This window comes from Sturnira hondurensis, unplaced genomic scaffold (genome assembly GCF_014824575.4).
Source record: "Sturnira hondurensis isolate 20B ecotype Veracruz unplaced genomic scaffold, ASM1482457v3 Scaffold0013994, whole genome shotgun sequence".
In the NCBI taxonomy this organism is placed as follows: domain Eukaryota; kingdom Metazoa; phylum Chordata; class Mammalia; order Chiroptera; family Phyllostomidae; genus Sturnira; species Sturnira hondurensis.
The window spans coordinates 1,264,602-1,281,188 of NW_028086625.1; the positions used below are offsets into that span (position 1 = coordinate 1,264,602).

Below are 16,587 nucleotides of genomic sequence, written 5' to 3' on the forward strand. Positions count from 1 at the left end.
ATCTTTAGAGGGGAAGGGAAGGAGAGAGGGAGAGAAACATCAATGTATGGTTGCCTCTCATGCGTCCCCTGCTGGGAGTTGGCCTGCAGGGAACTGGCCTGCAACCCAGGCATGTGTCCTGACTGGGAATCGAACTGCGATCATCTGGTTCGCAGGCCCGCGCTCAATCCACTGAGCTATGCCAGCCAGGGCCTTAAGCCTACTTTCTGACAGCAGCCAAATCCAGAGCAAAGTCCTGCTTCTTTAACCCTCCCTGAGATCACCTAACACAAACCCGCACCCTATCATGTCTTTTCTGAAACCCCTCTTACTGAGATGCCCCAAAGTTCTCCATGATGTGCTGTCTCCCCTGTTGTTATGAGCTCATAAACCCTACCTCGTTCACCAGTTGGCCTTTGGCTGAAGCCCATTGATATTATCTGCTTAGAAAATTATCTGAAAAACTATTAATAAAATATTTTTAAAAAGAAAAAAAGTATTATACAGAGTAATGAGAAGCAAGTGAGAAAGGTGACCAGAAATACGGTTGAAAAAGAAATTGCTTTCCTTTTAGACACAAAATTAGAAAGCATAATAAAAGGATATTGTTCATCATGATAACAAAATCCATCAACTTCCTGTCAATACATTGGGAAAAAAAATACAAACTCTATACATTTTTATGAAAAGAAAAAGTGACCTGAATAAATAGGGGACATATAATGTTCTGGACATGAAGAATCAACATTGGATTAATGTGTCCCTAAATTAATCTGTGAAATCAATTTAACACTAGCAGAATTTTTTTTTACTCTTCTAAATTATGAACTATTTCAAACGCACAATAATCTGTGGGAGACAGTAATATAATGAACACCTGGGAACTTTTCTCCCAACAGAGCTCAACATTTTGTAATTTGCCTCAAGTCTTTTTCTTTAAGAAACAAAGTATTTCAGCTCCAGCTGAAATTTACCCAATGGGTTCCCCTACCCAATTCTATACCTCTACCTCCTTTCTCCGAGGTAACTGCATTTGAATTGATTATCTATCATTTCCTTGCATGTTTTTTACTCTTTTATTATATAATTAGGGATCCATAAACAGCATATTTGCATGTTTTAAAAAACTTGTTGAAAACAAGTATCATACTATATATAACAGTGTCCAACTTTCTTCTGTCTTAATGTTGTAGGTTTGAGAATTATCCCTGTTGATACATTTGGCTGTAGGACATATTTAACTCTTTAGTGAGATATGTTATACATGTAGAAAAGTGCACGACAGAAGGGCACAGTCTTATAAAATTCCTCAAACTGAATACACATGTAACGGGCAACCAGATCAAGAAACAGAACGTGACCAGCACCTTACCTCATGTGCCTCCCTTGTGCCCACTTCCAGTCACTTTCTCCCACAGGGTACCCACGACCCTGAGTTATAATAGCATGGTTTAATTTAGCCTGATCTGTAAATTTTGTATAAAGACAGTCATGTGGTATGTGTTCTTTTATGTCTAGCAGCTTCTTTTGCTCAACATTGGGAGATTCGTCCATGTTACGCATACAGAATTATAATTGTTTATTCTTTTTAAATTTCAAAAAATATTTTATTGATTTATTTTTAAGGAGAGGAGAGGGGGAAGTAGAAAGACAGGGAGAGGAACATCAATCTGGCGCCCCTCACACGTACCCAACTGGGGACCTGGCCCGCAACCCAGGCATATGCCCTGACTGGGAACTGAACCTGTGGCCCTTCAGTTTGTGGGACGATGCCCAACCAATCGAGACACACCAGCCAGAACAACTGTTCATTTTGATGCTTAGAACCTGAAGTTTCGCCCCATGTGCAAGCTAACAAGTTAGCCTGCTGCAGTTTTACACATATACAGACACAAGACCTGTGTCTCATAAAAATAGGTCATTTATTATTTGCAGCAAAAAGCACCAGCCAGAGCAATTGGTTTCTCATGGTCCAGTTTGCACGAGACCAGATGTTTCCTGCCTATGCAAGTGGGTGGCACTACAGGAGAGGAACTTGAAATTAGGAGACTGAGCTTTTATGAAGCTGCTGACACGTCGAGCTGTCCTCCTCTCCATAAACGGAGATTACTTGTTATTCTGGAATATGAACAATCTCCTGGTTTGGGGGATGGGAGAGGTATTTCTAGGTTTATTATCCTAATTGTCTGGAAATCTCTCCAGAAAGATACACTAGCTGTAATTTTTAAAACTGCTTTGGAAACATGTCCTTTTGCTCAGAAGGCCCAGACCATGAAGGAGCATGAGATATCCACAGACACTTGTCTCCAACACACTGCTCTTTAGTATTGTGAATACACCACAATTTATTCATTTATCCATTGGTTAATATGCATTTTGGTAATTTCCTATTTGGGGCTATTATGAATAAAGCTGGTGTAAACATTCTTGTACATGTCTTTGGTTAATATCGGTACACATTTCTGTTAGGGTATATACCTAGAGATGGCATCACTGGGTGATAGATGTATATATATGCAGCTCTTGTAGATACTGCCAGTTTTCCAAAATGATTACTGTCCCCATTACACTTCCATAAGCTGTGAATGAGACACCTTGTTTGTGAATTCCATAGCAACACTTGGTGTTATGAGATTTAAAATTTCTTGCCCATCTGATTGATATGCAATAGTATTTTGTCTTAACACAGAGTCCCCTGACTTAACGTAAGTATATTTTCATGTTATTGGCCATTTGGGTTTCCTCTTTTATAAAAAAAAAATTACCTCATCCTTTGCTTGCTTTGCTATTGGGTTTTCTATTGCTTGTCTTTTTCTTATTTTTTTGTAGGAGCTCTTTATATATTGTGATTATTCATTCATCAATTTTACGTGTTTTGAAGCTGATTGTGTCTTTTGGGGTAGACAAGTTTGTATAATGATCTAGGCATACAGGGCTCATAAAACCATCAAGCTCACATTATGGCTAGGGCGAGTGAGCAATACTGCCCATTACCCTGGGGGGCACAGAATTAACCAAGAGAGAGAATTAGACCTGGAGGCACCCTATAGCCAGTTTAAGCAATAACGCAGGAACATAGGGCCTGGATCAACACGTGAGAACCACACAGGACCTGTCATATCTCAGAAGATTCCTGTGTGAAGAAATGACCTCCAAGGACATCCCATTTTCCCCGTCCTCTCTAAGTCCCCAGAAGTTAGACTCCAGCCTGGGGAATATGAGGGGTATGCAGAAAGCCTGTTTGAACTGAAGTTATTTTTTAAAGGTTTATTTATTATTAGGGAGAGAGGAAAGAGAGGCAGAGAAACATGTGTATGTGAGAGATACATCGATTGGTTGCCCCTCACATGCCCCCAACTGGGGACCCGGCCTGCAACCCAGGCCATGTGCCCTGACCAGGAATGGAACCAGTGATGGCCTTCCAGTTCACAAGCCAGCACTCAATCCACTGAGTCACACCAGCCAGGGCTGAACTGAAGTTATTAAGGAAATAGGGTTCAGTGGACCAGATCCTAAAGGAAATGAGATCTTCTTTTGTAGGAGAAAAACATTACATGTTCATTATTTCACTGAAAAAATTTAAAAAAAAAATTCTCTTTGGCCCTATCCTTCATATTTTGCAATAAAAATTTAGATCCCTAGACCTAATGTTTTCTCTTTCTAATGCTCACTAAATAAAATTTCAGAGCTCAGTCTTGTAATTGTCTTCATAAACAACTAGAGGAATCTGAGGAGGAAAAGAAATGCCCTTCTCTGCGTGTTGCGGAGGAAGAGCCTACATTCTGTATCATATAGTTCACACCATCTCTTCTGGTGACATCTTCAGGTGAGCGGCTTTGTCTTGAGTTTCTGAGCAAACAGAGCCCTGTGTGAATGCCAGGCCTGTTGCTGATTTCATCTCCATTAAGGTAAGTCTGGGGTTTGACTGGGGTGGGGGGAAGTGGTGGGGGTAAAATGCAGACAACTATAACTGAACAATAATTTTAAAAAAAGATGTCTGTCCTTGAAATTGTTATTTTAATGGGGGCCCAGAAATTGTGGCTATGGCCTGAAAAAACCTTCCAACGACACACATAATCAGGACTGGTAATGTGTCGTCCTGGAAATTATGTTGCAGCCTGTGCTAGTGTAGCTCAGTGGCCTGCGAACCAAAGGATCGCGGTTCAATTTCCAGTCAGGGCACATGCCTGGGTTGCAGGCCAGTTCCCAGTGGGGGATGCATTGGAAGCAACCATACATTGATGTTTCTCTCCCTCTCTCCTTCCTTTCCCCTCTAAAGGTAAATAAAATCTTTAAAATACTATGTTGCAAATGACATCTCTGAAACTCTAAGCGCTATAAATAAGGATACAGAGCCCAGCTTTGTCACTTTCAGGCAGCATAACTGTAGGCAAAATTTGTCTGTCACCTCAGAAGGAATCATTGCACTTGGGGTGGTGAACACACAGTACAATATACAGATGATGTATTATAGAATTGTACTCCTGAAACCAATATAATTTTATGAACCAATGTCACCCCAATAAATTCAATAAAAAACAAGTGATCATTGCACATCCTTTCTCTTCCACGCGGCCGTAGCAGTCTGATGATGCTGTAGATTCCTGAGATGGCCCCCATTGGTCAGATCCAGAGGTTGGCCCTAAATAGGCTTCTTGAGATGGTTCCCAGTCCCAACAAATCCCCAGGGGAGGTGGCCTTCCTGTTCACCTCCATGACCTAGGTGGTTGAGGTGGGGACATCAGAGCTGTCCTGCTCAGTCAGGCCCCGTTCTCCAACTAACACTGAGACAACAGAGGACCTAAGAACACTCAGACCAGCAACCCCCAGACTCAGGGTAAAGTGTGTATGCCCACTTTCATCTCTCTTACTTCTCTCCTCTCTGTTCAACTCTTTCACTTCTCTGACACTCTTGTTCTGACACTCTCTGCCCTTCCATTTTTCTGTCTCTGCGTCTCCCAATTTCAATATCTATCTATCTCTTTTCCATTCTCTCTTTTCACTTGTTTACTTGTTCTTTTTCTCGTTTGGTATTTCTTTTTCTCTGCATCTCTCTCCCTTGATGTCTCCATAAACTCTGACTTCCCTTTCTCTTGGTATCTTTGTCTCTCTCTCTGCCTCTCTGCTTGTCTTTGATTTCCCCAAGTCTCTCTTCCCATCCTCGCAGGGCCTCTGCCTGAGGAAACGGATAGGGTGATTTCCCCACCTCACTGTTTGGGCTGGACTCCCTGTTCTCCCCTGAATCTGTCCACCTCTGCAAACCATGTGGACAGGTTTATGGCAAACCCATAGACCACAGGGAAAGACAGCCACCAGCCAGGGAGATCAAAGGGAAAAAATGGGAAAGAAAGACTGAGATCAAGATAGAAAGGGATAAGGTCAGGAGGAAGAAGACAGGAAGGAAGAACCTGGATGAGAGAAGCTGAAATCCTTATTAAAATAAGATGGGATTAAATTAGGGATGAGAGAGAGAGAGAGAGAGAGAGAGAGAGAGAGAGAGAGAGAGAGAGAGAGAGAGAATGCAAGACTGCAGGTTGTTGGCATCTCTCTGCCTTTCTGAGGCCCCTCAGCCAGAGGTTAAGTGGGCAGACGGTCTGAGGAGGCCTGGCCTGGAAGCCTCTGGCAGGGTAGCCCCAGTCCAGCTCACAACTCTACGCCACCTCACCTTCTTCACTCCTGTGTTTGCCTCCATCTATCTCACTGCGAAGTCCCCCCCACTGGCCATACCTTTCTTTTTATTGATTGATTCTTAGAAAGAGGGGTGGGGGGGGTGACGAGAGACACATTGATGTCATTTCCCTTACTGATGCACCCTTTGGTTGATTCTCGTATGGCCCTGACCGGGGATGGAGCCTGCAACCCTGGCATATGGAGATGACACTCAACCAACTGAGCTACTCAGCCAGGGCCATACCTGCATTTTTTTACCTCCACACTGTCTTCCTGTTTCTCTTACAGTCTCTGCCCTTTCTCGTCTCCCTTTTCATTTATCTCCTGCACATCTTTGTGCATCTCCATTAGTGTCTCTATAACCCTATGTGTCTCTCCAGTTCCTATTTCTCTTTCATCTGTTTCTGCTTCACTCCTGCCTTCTCCCATTCTCTGCACTCCCTGCCCACGAAATCCACCAGGGGTCTGAGCCGGCATCCCTTGTTTTCGGAAAGGAAGTGGGCCAAGCATTTGGTCATGGGGCAGGCAGGGGGCAGGGCCTGAGGATCCCAGCACCAACCAAGAGGTGGAGGCCCAAGCACCTAGGGTTTGGGATTGCCTGAAGGGGGTGGGAGAGGAGAGAGGGCAGGGACTGAAGTTGCAGAGGTCTAGAGGCTGAGAGCTGGAGAGCTGCTGCTCTAAGGGGCTGGGGGGGGGAGTCCATGTGGAGCACATCAGAGATACAGTAGGGACTGGGCCTCAGAGCAGCCTGGGTTGGTTTATGAAGGAGTAGGGTCTGCAGGAACCTTAGAGGGCCAGCCTGAAAGGGAGTGGAGCCTGAACATACAAGGGTCTGTTGGAATGACAGCAGCTTGGGAGGAACTTGAGGACTCCTGGAATGGAAAGTCTGAGACCTAATGGAACAGTGTTTGAAAGGATCAAGGTGGGGTCTGGAGAATGTGGCTAGAGCTGAGGAAGGGCAGGGCCTAGATGTACAGAAGAGGAGGGACCAAAGGAAGTGGCCCAGAAATACAAGGGTCACAACCCAAGACACCCTGGGTCTGACTGGGACCTTGGTCCTACACAGACCTGTGTGCAGAGCCAGCCATGAGTTTGAGGCTGGGGCCCTGCTGAGGCCAAGAGCTGTGGGCACGGTGCCTACTACCCATGCCTACCCTCCCTAGTCAGTCTTCACTGGGATGGCTGGGCTCTCCCTGGCATCGAGTCAATCAAGCACACAGTCCTGCAGTCCTGCTACTGCTGAGAACCACCGGGTCCCTGTCGAAGCCTTAGGCAGCCTGGGGACTTAGTATTTGCACCTCCAGGGAGCGACTTCATATGAGGGCATATGAAGTCCCTTTCCACCCCTTCGTGATGGCTTGCACAAAGGGACAGCTCTTATGTCTCCTGTAGGCTATTTGCACTGCAGCACTTGCACCTCGGACACAATGCTTGCCTCACCCATGGCGGGGGGTTTACATAGAGGAGACAGCATCTGGAAGCGAGTCCATCCAGAAAAAAATTTTCCCATAACCCCCCACCCCAAAATGCAAACTTGTTTCTGGTTATTTTGTAGTTCCCCCTAAAAAACACCGACGACATGGAGTATGGCAGAGCAGAAGGGTTTCTGTGGCACAGAAGAGGAGACTAACCCAGGGCCCTTCTTCGAGGAAGCCAGGTCTCCCTGACCTTTTCTTCTTCCCAGGTCCTTGGTGAGGCCATGTGGAGGGGGTTATCTTCACACCAATGGTATCCAGAACCATGGAGTTCGTTTTGGGTTCAGATTTCCCAGCCTTGGCAATGGGAGCCTGGGAGGGAGGGTTCGGGGTGCCGTGTGCAAAACCACTCCCTCAACCCCAGCAATCCTTGTGTTCCCTCACTTCTTTCTAAGCCTATTCCTCTATGTACTTATGATTCATCATTTGGCCCCCACACATGCTTATTCATGTATCTATTAACATCTTGATTCATTTCCCCTTTGTCATTCACCCTATATTCACTAAGGCCCACTCTGTGACTCCAAACCTTAGGGTTTCTGAGTCCTTGAAGAGGGCCCTGCCTCTTATCTTAAGGAGGATATCCCACAGGTAGCTTAATGAGTACATACAAAGGCATTTCAAAACTGGCTTTAAATACTCATCAGGTGCCACAGGAAGGGGTTGGGTGAGAGCTTGTTACATGTAAGTGTGGGGCTGGGGTGCCCTGAAGGAAGGGGACCCATCCATCAGGGTAGCTGGGGTGCCCCACCCCCACCCTGGGACAGGGAACAAAGAATAGAGGCCCTCTCTGGAGGGTCCCAGGGCCAAGTGGGAGCCAGCCCTCCCTTCGAGGTAGATCATCGGGGAGGGAACCAAGGAGCTCCCACGATGGTGGTGACAGGTGGTCACTTCCTCAGTGGTACTGCTGGTAGTTGGGATAGCCTGAGGCCGGGGTACCCTCCTTAGGGGGCAGCTGGCTGGGGTCCTCCAGGAACGGGGGTGCTGGAGAGGGGAGAATCAAGCAAAGGTGAGCAGAGGAGGCTAGGCAGGGCATTTTCCACCTCTTCCTGACCAACTTCACCAGATACTCACCATTGCGGAACTGCTGGGCAGTGTAGCGAGTGAGGAGGATACCAACACCCTCGATGAGGGCCAATAGGATGCCCCCCATCATTGCCGAGCCCATCATGGCTAGGGGGCCACCTGGAGGAGCAAGGAGGCAGGAAGAGAGAGCTGAGGGCTGGCAAAACAGAGTGGAAGGGGTTGGGGCCAGGGCTGGGGGCACTCACTGCGAGCAGCCAGCACAGCCCCAGTCAACGCTCCGCTGGTGATGGAGTTCCAGGGATCCTCCTTGCCCCGAAGCTGCACCAGGCCACAGTCAATGGTGGAGAATAGGCCCCCCCACACTGCAAAACTACCTGTAGGGGGACAGAGGCCTAATTAGTGTTCCCGGGGAATCCCAAGAATCCACAGCTCAGAGACTATGAACTTCCAAGGCCTGAATGCTTTGGTGAAGAAAGGGGAGAAAAACTCAGGTGAAAGACAGATAGCATACTTCTGGGGGATATTCCCATCTGTCCCTGCTATAGCTACTTCTTCAAGATGTCTCTAATTGCAATCAACACTACTTTCTTCACAGGGAGGTGAAGAGTTTATAAGCACATTTACCTTCTATATGGCTTTTTTGTAATTTTTTTGAATTCTTAGGAGGAGAGGAAGGGAAGGAGAAAGAGAGGGAGAGAAACATCAATCAGTTACCTCTCATACATGCCCTGTCCAGGACCAAACCCACGACTCAGGCATGTGCCCTGACCAGGAATCGAACCTGTGACTCTTCACTTTGCAGGGCGACCCCCAACCAACTGAACCGTATCGGTCAGGGCTCTACTGGCTTTTAATGGAGTACCTTTTACCCTCATAAACCACCACATAGAGTTGGCATTCTAATCTTGGTTTCGATGAGAAAGAAGAAGGTTAGGAAAGCCAGTTAACAATATGCTAGTTAAAATGTTTACTGAGGCCTTATTGGGTCCCGGGACCTGATCTAGGTACTGCAGGTTATTTGGCTTCTGAAACTTTAAATTAGTTAATGTCATTAAAGTGCACAGTAGAGCAACTGGCACTTAGTAAATACTAGGTAAATCACATAAATTGCAAAATGGGATGGTTACTGCTATTGTCCCATATTACAGATGAAGTTCAGAGAGGTTGAGCCACTGTCCCAAGGTCACATCAGAGAAGAGCCAGGGTCTGGATTAAACTCCAGAACTCATCCATATTAACTTGTTGGGAAACGTCACCCCTCCCAGGAAGTCCCATGCAGAGTTGGAGCTCGAATGTGGACCTCCAACTTGCAGACTAAACCCAAAGCAACAACCACCGCCAACTTTGCCATCACATCTCCTATGTCTCCCCAAGCCTCTCACCTCCAATCTGAGGGGCTCGGATCCTCACTGCGTTGACACTACCTCTCAATCGGTGCCGAATTCCCTGGGGAAAGTGAAGAGTAGGAGAGTCAGAGCAGGGCTGAGGTCAGACAGGGCTTTTAGCTCTTCAGAGGGGGAAGTGGATGGGAATCCTGTTAGGGGTATTCAGGGGTAAAGCTGTGAAAAAGCAGCCAAGAATTAAGGATCTGGGGAGCACCCCAGCACAAGTATTCTCAAAGTTGGGTCGAGACATTCTCATCCATTTATCCATCCTTCCATTCATTCAATGATTACTGAGCACCTATGTGCCAGGCACCATGCTGTATGCAGGCATAGAGCAATGGGAGAGGTGGACCTGGCCCCTGCACTCTCATAGTTCACAGTATATTGGGTCAGAGACACAGAGAGAAAGGGTACAGATAATCAAGACAGCTTCAGACAGCAATATGCACCCCAGAGGAACTAGAATAGAGAGACATGATAGTGGTGGAGAGATAAGAAAAGACCTCTTTAAGGAGAGGGCATACATACTGAGACCTTGAGGATGAAAGGGAGAAATGTGGGTAAAGATCCAGGAAAGAGTGTTATAGGAGTTGAGGGAAGGGATAAGGAGAGATACATAAACTGCAGACCCCTTGGCAAATGGATGGTATTCAAAGTTTGGCATTTGATGAGATCTCCAGTGTGTGTGTGTCGGGGGCAGGGTAGTGTCAGAGAAAGAGACAGAATTGATGTTAAATTAAAACATTTTCTTAACCATAAGGCTGTCTTCCTTCTGCCAGTTAAACTCCTGTCACTCCCCGTTTATACAGGTTTCTGACCCCGAATCTATCTATAGGTAAAATCTGTCTGGCTCTGCACACACATATGGAATTTGGTGATCTGGACAGAAAAAGGGGTCTGTAACGAAATCTGACACCCTTTCTTGTGCCTTTTCAAGACTGACACAGTGCCCTAAGAGGATAGTACAGAAGGGCAAAGTAAGTCTCCATTAAACCCAGAGATTATAAAACTGCTCTTAGAATTCTACCTGAGAAAAAGAAAATTTCACTGAAAGGAACCACAGAGTGACACCTGATCATAAATTCCTAACTGGAGGTCATGGTGAGTAGTCACTACTCAGGCCCATAACTTCCATAGTAAAAGGTTATCTTTGCCTTAAGCAAGCCCTATTCATTGCTTTTGTGCATCTGGGTCAATACACCTTTGAAACCTTCAGAAGTGTAATCACTCTCAAGAGAGCACATAATCTTAACTGCCCTGCAGTCCAATCAGAGAGATTTCCCTGCTTTGCTTTCTCCCACTTCACATAATCTTCCTTATGTTCACTCCTTAATTCCACATGTATAAAACTGTAAACTGTCATTCTGGGAAGCATTTTTCTCAATTTGTTGAGATAGTGCTTCCAGGCAGGTCCTCTATTTGGCTCAAATAAACTCTAATGAACTTTTATAAAATTTTTCTACGAGTTTGGAAGTCTTTACATGGACAGAGATGCCTATTTCCACAGCAGCATTTCCACAGAGGCGCTCCAGTTGGGTTTGGGGTGAGGTACAGAGACTCTGTTTTCAATTCCCCAAAACCCCATATCCTGGTGTCAGGCCTAGCACATAGAAGGCAAGGTGGCACCAGAATGATTAAGTGCATGTAACTGGCAGCTCCAAGCAGTTTTCAGAGCAGTATCCCATGCTGGCAGGACAGGACCCCAGCACCACACCCAGGGAAGGCCAGGACTCACAACAGGGGCATTGCGGAAGCCCTTGATGGCCTGGAAGACTCCGCCACCAATGACACCCATAGTGAAGGCTCCACCACAATCATCCACAATTCGCCATGGGCTGCAATGTAAAGGGGAGGATGGAGTTAATGTGAACCCCCACCCCCCGCCCCACGTCGTGCCAAGCCACAAGGCCTCTTTCCAGTTGGGAGAAACCAAGTCACCAGAATGGGAAGTAGCCTTTCAGATAGAGATTATTTTCCCCCTCATTTAAGCAAGTAAGAGTGCAAAGAGGAAAAAATATTCTTCTTTGCCCTCTCTGCCCCTCCCCTTTGCAGCTAAACACGGAATCTGCCAACCGCTTTACTACTACCAAAGATTAAATGAACTAATATGCATAAAGAGTTATCACGTCCAAATAGTCACTAGTGTTAACTGGCTAGTATTGTTATTAAAGCAGGGAGAGTAGCACCCCCTTCTCCGACCCTGAGCAAGTCCAACCGAGCCCCGCCCTCTTTCCTCTCTTTTAACCTCGCACAACTGGGAAAAACCAAGAGCGGGGCTCGGGGAAGACCCAGCACCACCTCCTTGCTCACAATAGGCTCATCCAGGCCCCGCCCCCACTCACTAAAGCAACCTGGGAAAAACCAAGCGTGGTAACCCTGGGGATTTCCGTTAACACCGCGCCACCCCTTGGCGAAAATGGATTCGACCAGCGTCCCTTTTCTATAACAAAGACGGGCTGGGAGATGAGTCAGGGGAAACGTGGAGTAGTTCGTCCTACACTGCACCTTCTCCAGGCACATGGTTGTAGCCTCTCTTAACGGAGCCCAAGTGGGGGAGGGGCAAGTGGAGGAGAGCGGAAAGACACAACTAAGCGTCTTTGGAGTCGGGGCCATGGCGCTGTGGAGCCACTGCCTCTCCCGCCCACCTCCCACAGCTGGCCATGGTACCGCAGGGACAGTCCCGAGGCCTGTGCCCATCGCCGTACCAGGGCTCCCGAGCGTACTCCTCCATGGCGCCGGCGTCTGCCTAAGCCCCGGAGTCTGCCTCAGCCCCGGTTGGGCCACGCCCCCACAGTAAACGTACAGACACTCTCGAGCTCCCACCTATCCCACGGCCACGATTAGGTGGCAGCGCCCTACGTCAGGCTTACAGTACACTCTCATTGGCTACCCCGGATACGTCCTCTGTTTTCGCAGCCAGAGCGTAGCCCAGTTATTTCAAGTCTTGGGGTCAGGGGAATTCTTTCTGTGCTGTGGAGGGCAGTTGTTGTGTAGTCCTGGTGATTCTAGCGGTGACGACAGTGAGGCGACAACTTCTACTATCCGCGTGACTATTGGTAATGTCCCGGGGGGGGTGCATTTATTGAAACTGGAGGAGGTGCTACACTGTGAACCCCCACTGTAGCCCTTTGGTTCCTCCCACCTGGCAGTCTTTGGAGGACGCTGGGTGAGCCCATTTGTAGGGCGTGGGGGAGCCCTATTCGAACCCTTCAGCGGTGGGTGGAGCCTAGGCCTTGGAGAGGAACTGGGTTCTGGAGCTCCTGTCCTGGAAAGGTTTGGTGAGAGTTTTGGTTGCCACCTATTTTTCCCCCACCTTTTAGCGCAGCTTTCGTTAGCCTAGCTACTGGTGCAAGTATGGGAGGTGGGGGTCCATATTAGCACATGCTGGGGCGGGGGCGCTTGGTTGCATGATCCAGAGTCAGATTTTCATCTGAGCTGGTTTTCGGTCTCTCCATCTGTCCCTAGGTCTGTCTGCTACTCGCTATGCCGCTGCCAGTTGCGCTACAGACTCGCTTGGCCAAGAGAGGCATCCTCAAACACCTGGAGCCTGGTAAGAGAACTAGAGCAGATGGGCCTACCACGTGCCAGGCTTGACTGGCATTTTGTTGCTACTGCCACTTGATAGGCAACATGGGGCTACTGTGTAGCAAGCAATGAAGTGGCAGGCATTTCATGATCAATCATATGGATTTCTGACGCCCATTCCTACCTACTGGGTGCCAAGCATAGGTTGGGGGAGGGGCCCCAGGGGAGATTGACATTTCATCCTTAATATTGACAGCTGATACCTATGTGGGCCTACTGTATGCGGGATTCGGTCCATCCATTCATAAAAGTGATTACAGAGTAAGAGTAAAGATAGCTGTCATCTGTGGCAGTCTTCTGTGGGCCTAGGACAGTGGCAGGATGCTCATACTGATATTTTTTAAATTTTGTATTTTATTTTAGAGAAAGGGGAAGGGAGAGAGAAAAACATCTATGTGAAGGAGAAACATTGATTTGTTACCTTTGCCTTCTCAAAGTGCCCCGACAGGGGCAGAGCACAGCCTGCAACCTAGGCATGTGCCCTGACCAGGAATCCAACAGGCAATCTTTTGGTTTGAAGGATGATGCCAAATCAACTGAGCCACACTGGCTGGACTGATACTGTGTTCTTTATCATACTGATAGGTAACATTTTTCAGACCTGTTGTGGTGCCAGGTACTGTGCTGGTGATGTTCACCATGTCAATTGCTGACATGTATTTTCATGGTACAAAGTACCTGGATATACATTATGGTTGACAATATAAAAAAAATGAGGCCCTGGCTGGTAGCTCAGTGGGTTGAGTGTGGGCTGCAAACCAAAGGGTCATCAGTTCAATTCCCAGTCAGGGTACATGCCTGGGTTGTGGGCCAGCTCCCCAGTACAGGGTGCGTGAGAGACAACCACACATTGATATTTCTCTCCTTTTCTTCCCCTTTCTCTGAAAATGAAAAAATCTTTAAAAAATGATAGGATCTATCATTTAGGCCCATTGTGCCTTCTGCTAATATTTATACCTTATTGTCAAAAGGCATCTGTTTCAGCCTACAGTGTGCCAAGTACTAGAAAATGCATCTTATTTTCATCTTATTAATAAGTGACATTTATTACAAGCCTTATGTGTGCCAGGCATTCATCATGTGGTTAATACTGATAGTGGTTGTTGATATTTATGTTAAGCCTCTTAGGTGCCAGGCCCTGTGCACATAATTTTTTTTTCTGGTGGTATGTAACTTAATAACAGTAGTGATGATTATAGCTGACATCTCTTTTGGGCCTACAGATGTGAAAGGCACTGTGCTGTTGCTGACATACACATTTCATGGTTAGTTATATCCACAGCTGAAATCCATAACAGGCCTACTGAGAGGGCCTGGTACTGAGCTGACAATATACACCTTTTTATTATATTGGTATCAACTGACAACTGTATGCATCAGGCTTCGGGAACTAAATGGATTCAGAGCAGTGTTTGGATAAATCCCTCGCGATCCAGATTCTTGCTACACAAAATACAGGAGTCAGAAACCCCCTGTTTGCCAAGCTTGGGAGCTGAATAGATTTGGATATTTTCAGACAGACCTCTTCCTGTTTAAACTCATTTTAGCCAAATAGATTTTCGTAGTGTGCTGTTACATACTCTCTAAATTCAGGAACTTCATGAATGTGGATAAATGTCTATCTAAACCAGAAACCAGATAGGCTTGGGTAATAGTATATCTTAACTGAACCCAGAACAGGATGGATTTAGGTACACGTTTTTGTCAGTTCACTACTTAGATGCTAGGACTTGGAATGTGACCATTATGTGCCATAGCTGGTGAGACCTGGCACATTCGTGTCTCCATGTGAATGTGAACATCTCTCCATTCCTAAAGTGTAGGATAAGTTTCCCCTATCCTTACTTCTCTCCTCTGCCTGTCCTGGCAGAGCCAGAGGAAGAGATTATTGCTGAGGACTACGATGATGATCCCGTGGACTATGAGGCCACCCGGTTGGAGGGCCTGCCACCAAGCTGGTACAAGGTGTTTGACCCTTCCTGGTAAGCCCGGGGACCATGGGGTTTGGGACTGGGGGAAGCTGACTTCCGACATTACCCTTCCTGTGCTGTCCCTGGCCTTGGGGAAATGGGGGACACGAGGGAAGGAATATGGGCTCCTCCTTGGGGAGTCCTGATATGGGTAGGTATAGGCAGAGATTGGGGAGCAGTTGAGGCTACAAGGAGAGGACATCTGTGCCCATACTGCTTCTCTCCCTCCCCCTGCCTCGTAGCGGGCTCCCTTACTACTGGAATGTGGAAACAGACCTCGTGTCCTGGCTCTCCCCACATGACTCCAACTCCATCATTACCAAATCTGTCAAGAAGCCCAGGAGCAGTAATGCAGGTGAGTAAGGCAGGTCCAAGGGTGCCACAAGTGCTTCTTGCAGTTCTTAGAAAGGGCTCTGTAAATGGTGGTGGATCCAGGAGGGGTGGGTGAGACAGGCAGATCCAGCCCCAGGCAAGAGAGGCTGTCAGAGTCAAAGGCTATTGGGTCCTGAGGTAGGAGGAAGAAGTCACTTCAGAGCTTTTATGTCCCCAGATGCTGAGGAGAAGATGGACCGGAGCCATGAGAAATCGGACCGGAGCCACGAGAAATCGGACCGGAGCCATGAGAAGTCAGACCGGAGCCACGAGAAGTCAGACAGAGACCGAGAGCGTGGTTATGACAAGGTAGACAGAGAAAGAGAACGGGACAGGGATCGAGACCGGGACCGTGGATATGACAAGGTGGAGAGAGAAGAGGGCAAAGAACGGCGCCACCATCGCCGGGAGGAGCTAGCTCCCTACCCCAAGAGCAAGAAGGGTAAGCTGAGCAGGGCCACGACTTGGGTGAGGCAGCAAGGCACCGGGGGGGTGGGGGGGGGGAACAGTGTATAGAAACCCTCACTTCCCTTCATGCAATTGTCTGAATCTGGGGCCTGGGAGAAGGTGGTGCAGCCATGGCACCTGTGGGCTCCATTTCTTGTGACGGGGGAAGCTCTGTGATCAGGAGCTTCGTGTGCCTCCATTGTAGACCTTGCTCTGCCACCTCCTTCTACAGTTGCAAGCCGGAAGGATGAAGAATTAGACCCCATGGACCCCAGCTCGTACTCAGACGCACCCCGGTAAGTGGCGTGCCCCCATGAGCTCTTCTCTTTCCTGGACTTCCTGCACTGACCATTCTTTTCCGCCTCACTCTCTCCTTCGCTGACTCATCAGTTATTTGTCTGTGTGTTTGTGGGGGGGGGCACCACATCCCACCCCCTGACCCTCTGTCATCTCCAGGGGCACATGGTCAACAGGACTCCCCAAGCGGAATGAGGCTAAGACGGGTGCAGACACAACAGCCGCTGGGCCCCTCTTCCAGCAGCGCCCTTATCCATCCCCAGGGGCTGTGCTACGCGCCAACGCCGAGGCCTCTCGAACCAAGCAGCAGGACTGAACCCTAGTGGGTCTTTAATAAAATCTTTTCAGTGGGTCATGCCCACCAGGCCAGAGTGCTTTCTT

The 16,587-nt window shown here is 47.7% G+C and overlaps 2 protein-coding genes and 1 non-coding gene across 6 annotated transcripts; 2 read left to right on the forward strand and 1 right to left on the reverse strand.

Annotated features, from left to right (window-relative positions):
• Positions 1-7,738: 7,738 nt before the first annotated feature.
• Positions 7,739-12,346, reverse strand: TIMM17B (translocase of inner mitochondrial membrane 17B). Its single transcript, XM_037062444.1, has 6 exons — positions 12,241-12,346; positions 11,271-11,370; positions 9,533-9,596; positions 8,396-8,524; positions 8,199-8,309; positions 7,739-8,108 (listed from the first exon to the last, which is right to left on the reverse strand). Exons 1-6 carry the CDS (start codon positions 12,264-12,266, stop codon positions 8,020-8,022), a joined length of 519 nt encoding a protein of 172 aa, XP_036918339.1. The 5' UTR covers positions 12,267-12,346; the 3' UTR covers positions 7,739-8,019.
• On the forward strand, positions 10,460-10,575 carry LOC118998360 (small nucleolar RNA SNORA26). The gene has a single exon (XR_005068851.1). It is a non-coding gene; the product is annotated as a small nucleolar RNA SNORA26 (small nucleolar RNA).
• Positions 12,347-12,443: 97 nt separating the features above from the next.
• On the forward strand, positions 12,444-16,577 carry PQBP1 (polyglutamine binding protein 1). Of its 4 annotated transcripts, none has more exons than XM_037062440.1 (7): positions 12,447-12,591; positions 13,001-13,085; positions 14,991-15,102; positions 15,333-15,445; positions 15,641-15,904; positions 16,142-16,205; positions 16,366-16,577. In XM_037062440.1, exons 2-7 carry the CDS (start codon positions 13,019-13,021, stop codon positions 16,520-16,522), a joined length of 777 nt encoding a protein of 258 aa, XP_036918335.1. In that variant the 5' UTR covers positions 12,447-12,591; positions 13,001-13,018; the 3' UTR covers positions 16,523-16,577. The 4 variants fall into 4 exon arrangements, with proteins under 4 accessions (XP_036918338.1, XP_036918335.1, XP_036918337.1 ...); XM_037062442.1 differs by lacking the exon at positions 12,447-12,591 and adding an exon at positions 12,677-12,808; XM_037062441.1 differs by lacking the exon at positions 12,447-12,591 and adding an exon at positions 12,678-12,813.
• The last annotated feature ends 10 nt before the right edge of the window (positions 16,578-16,587 follow it).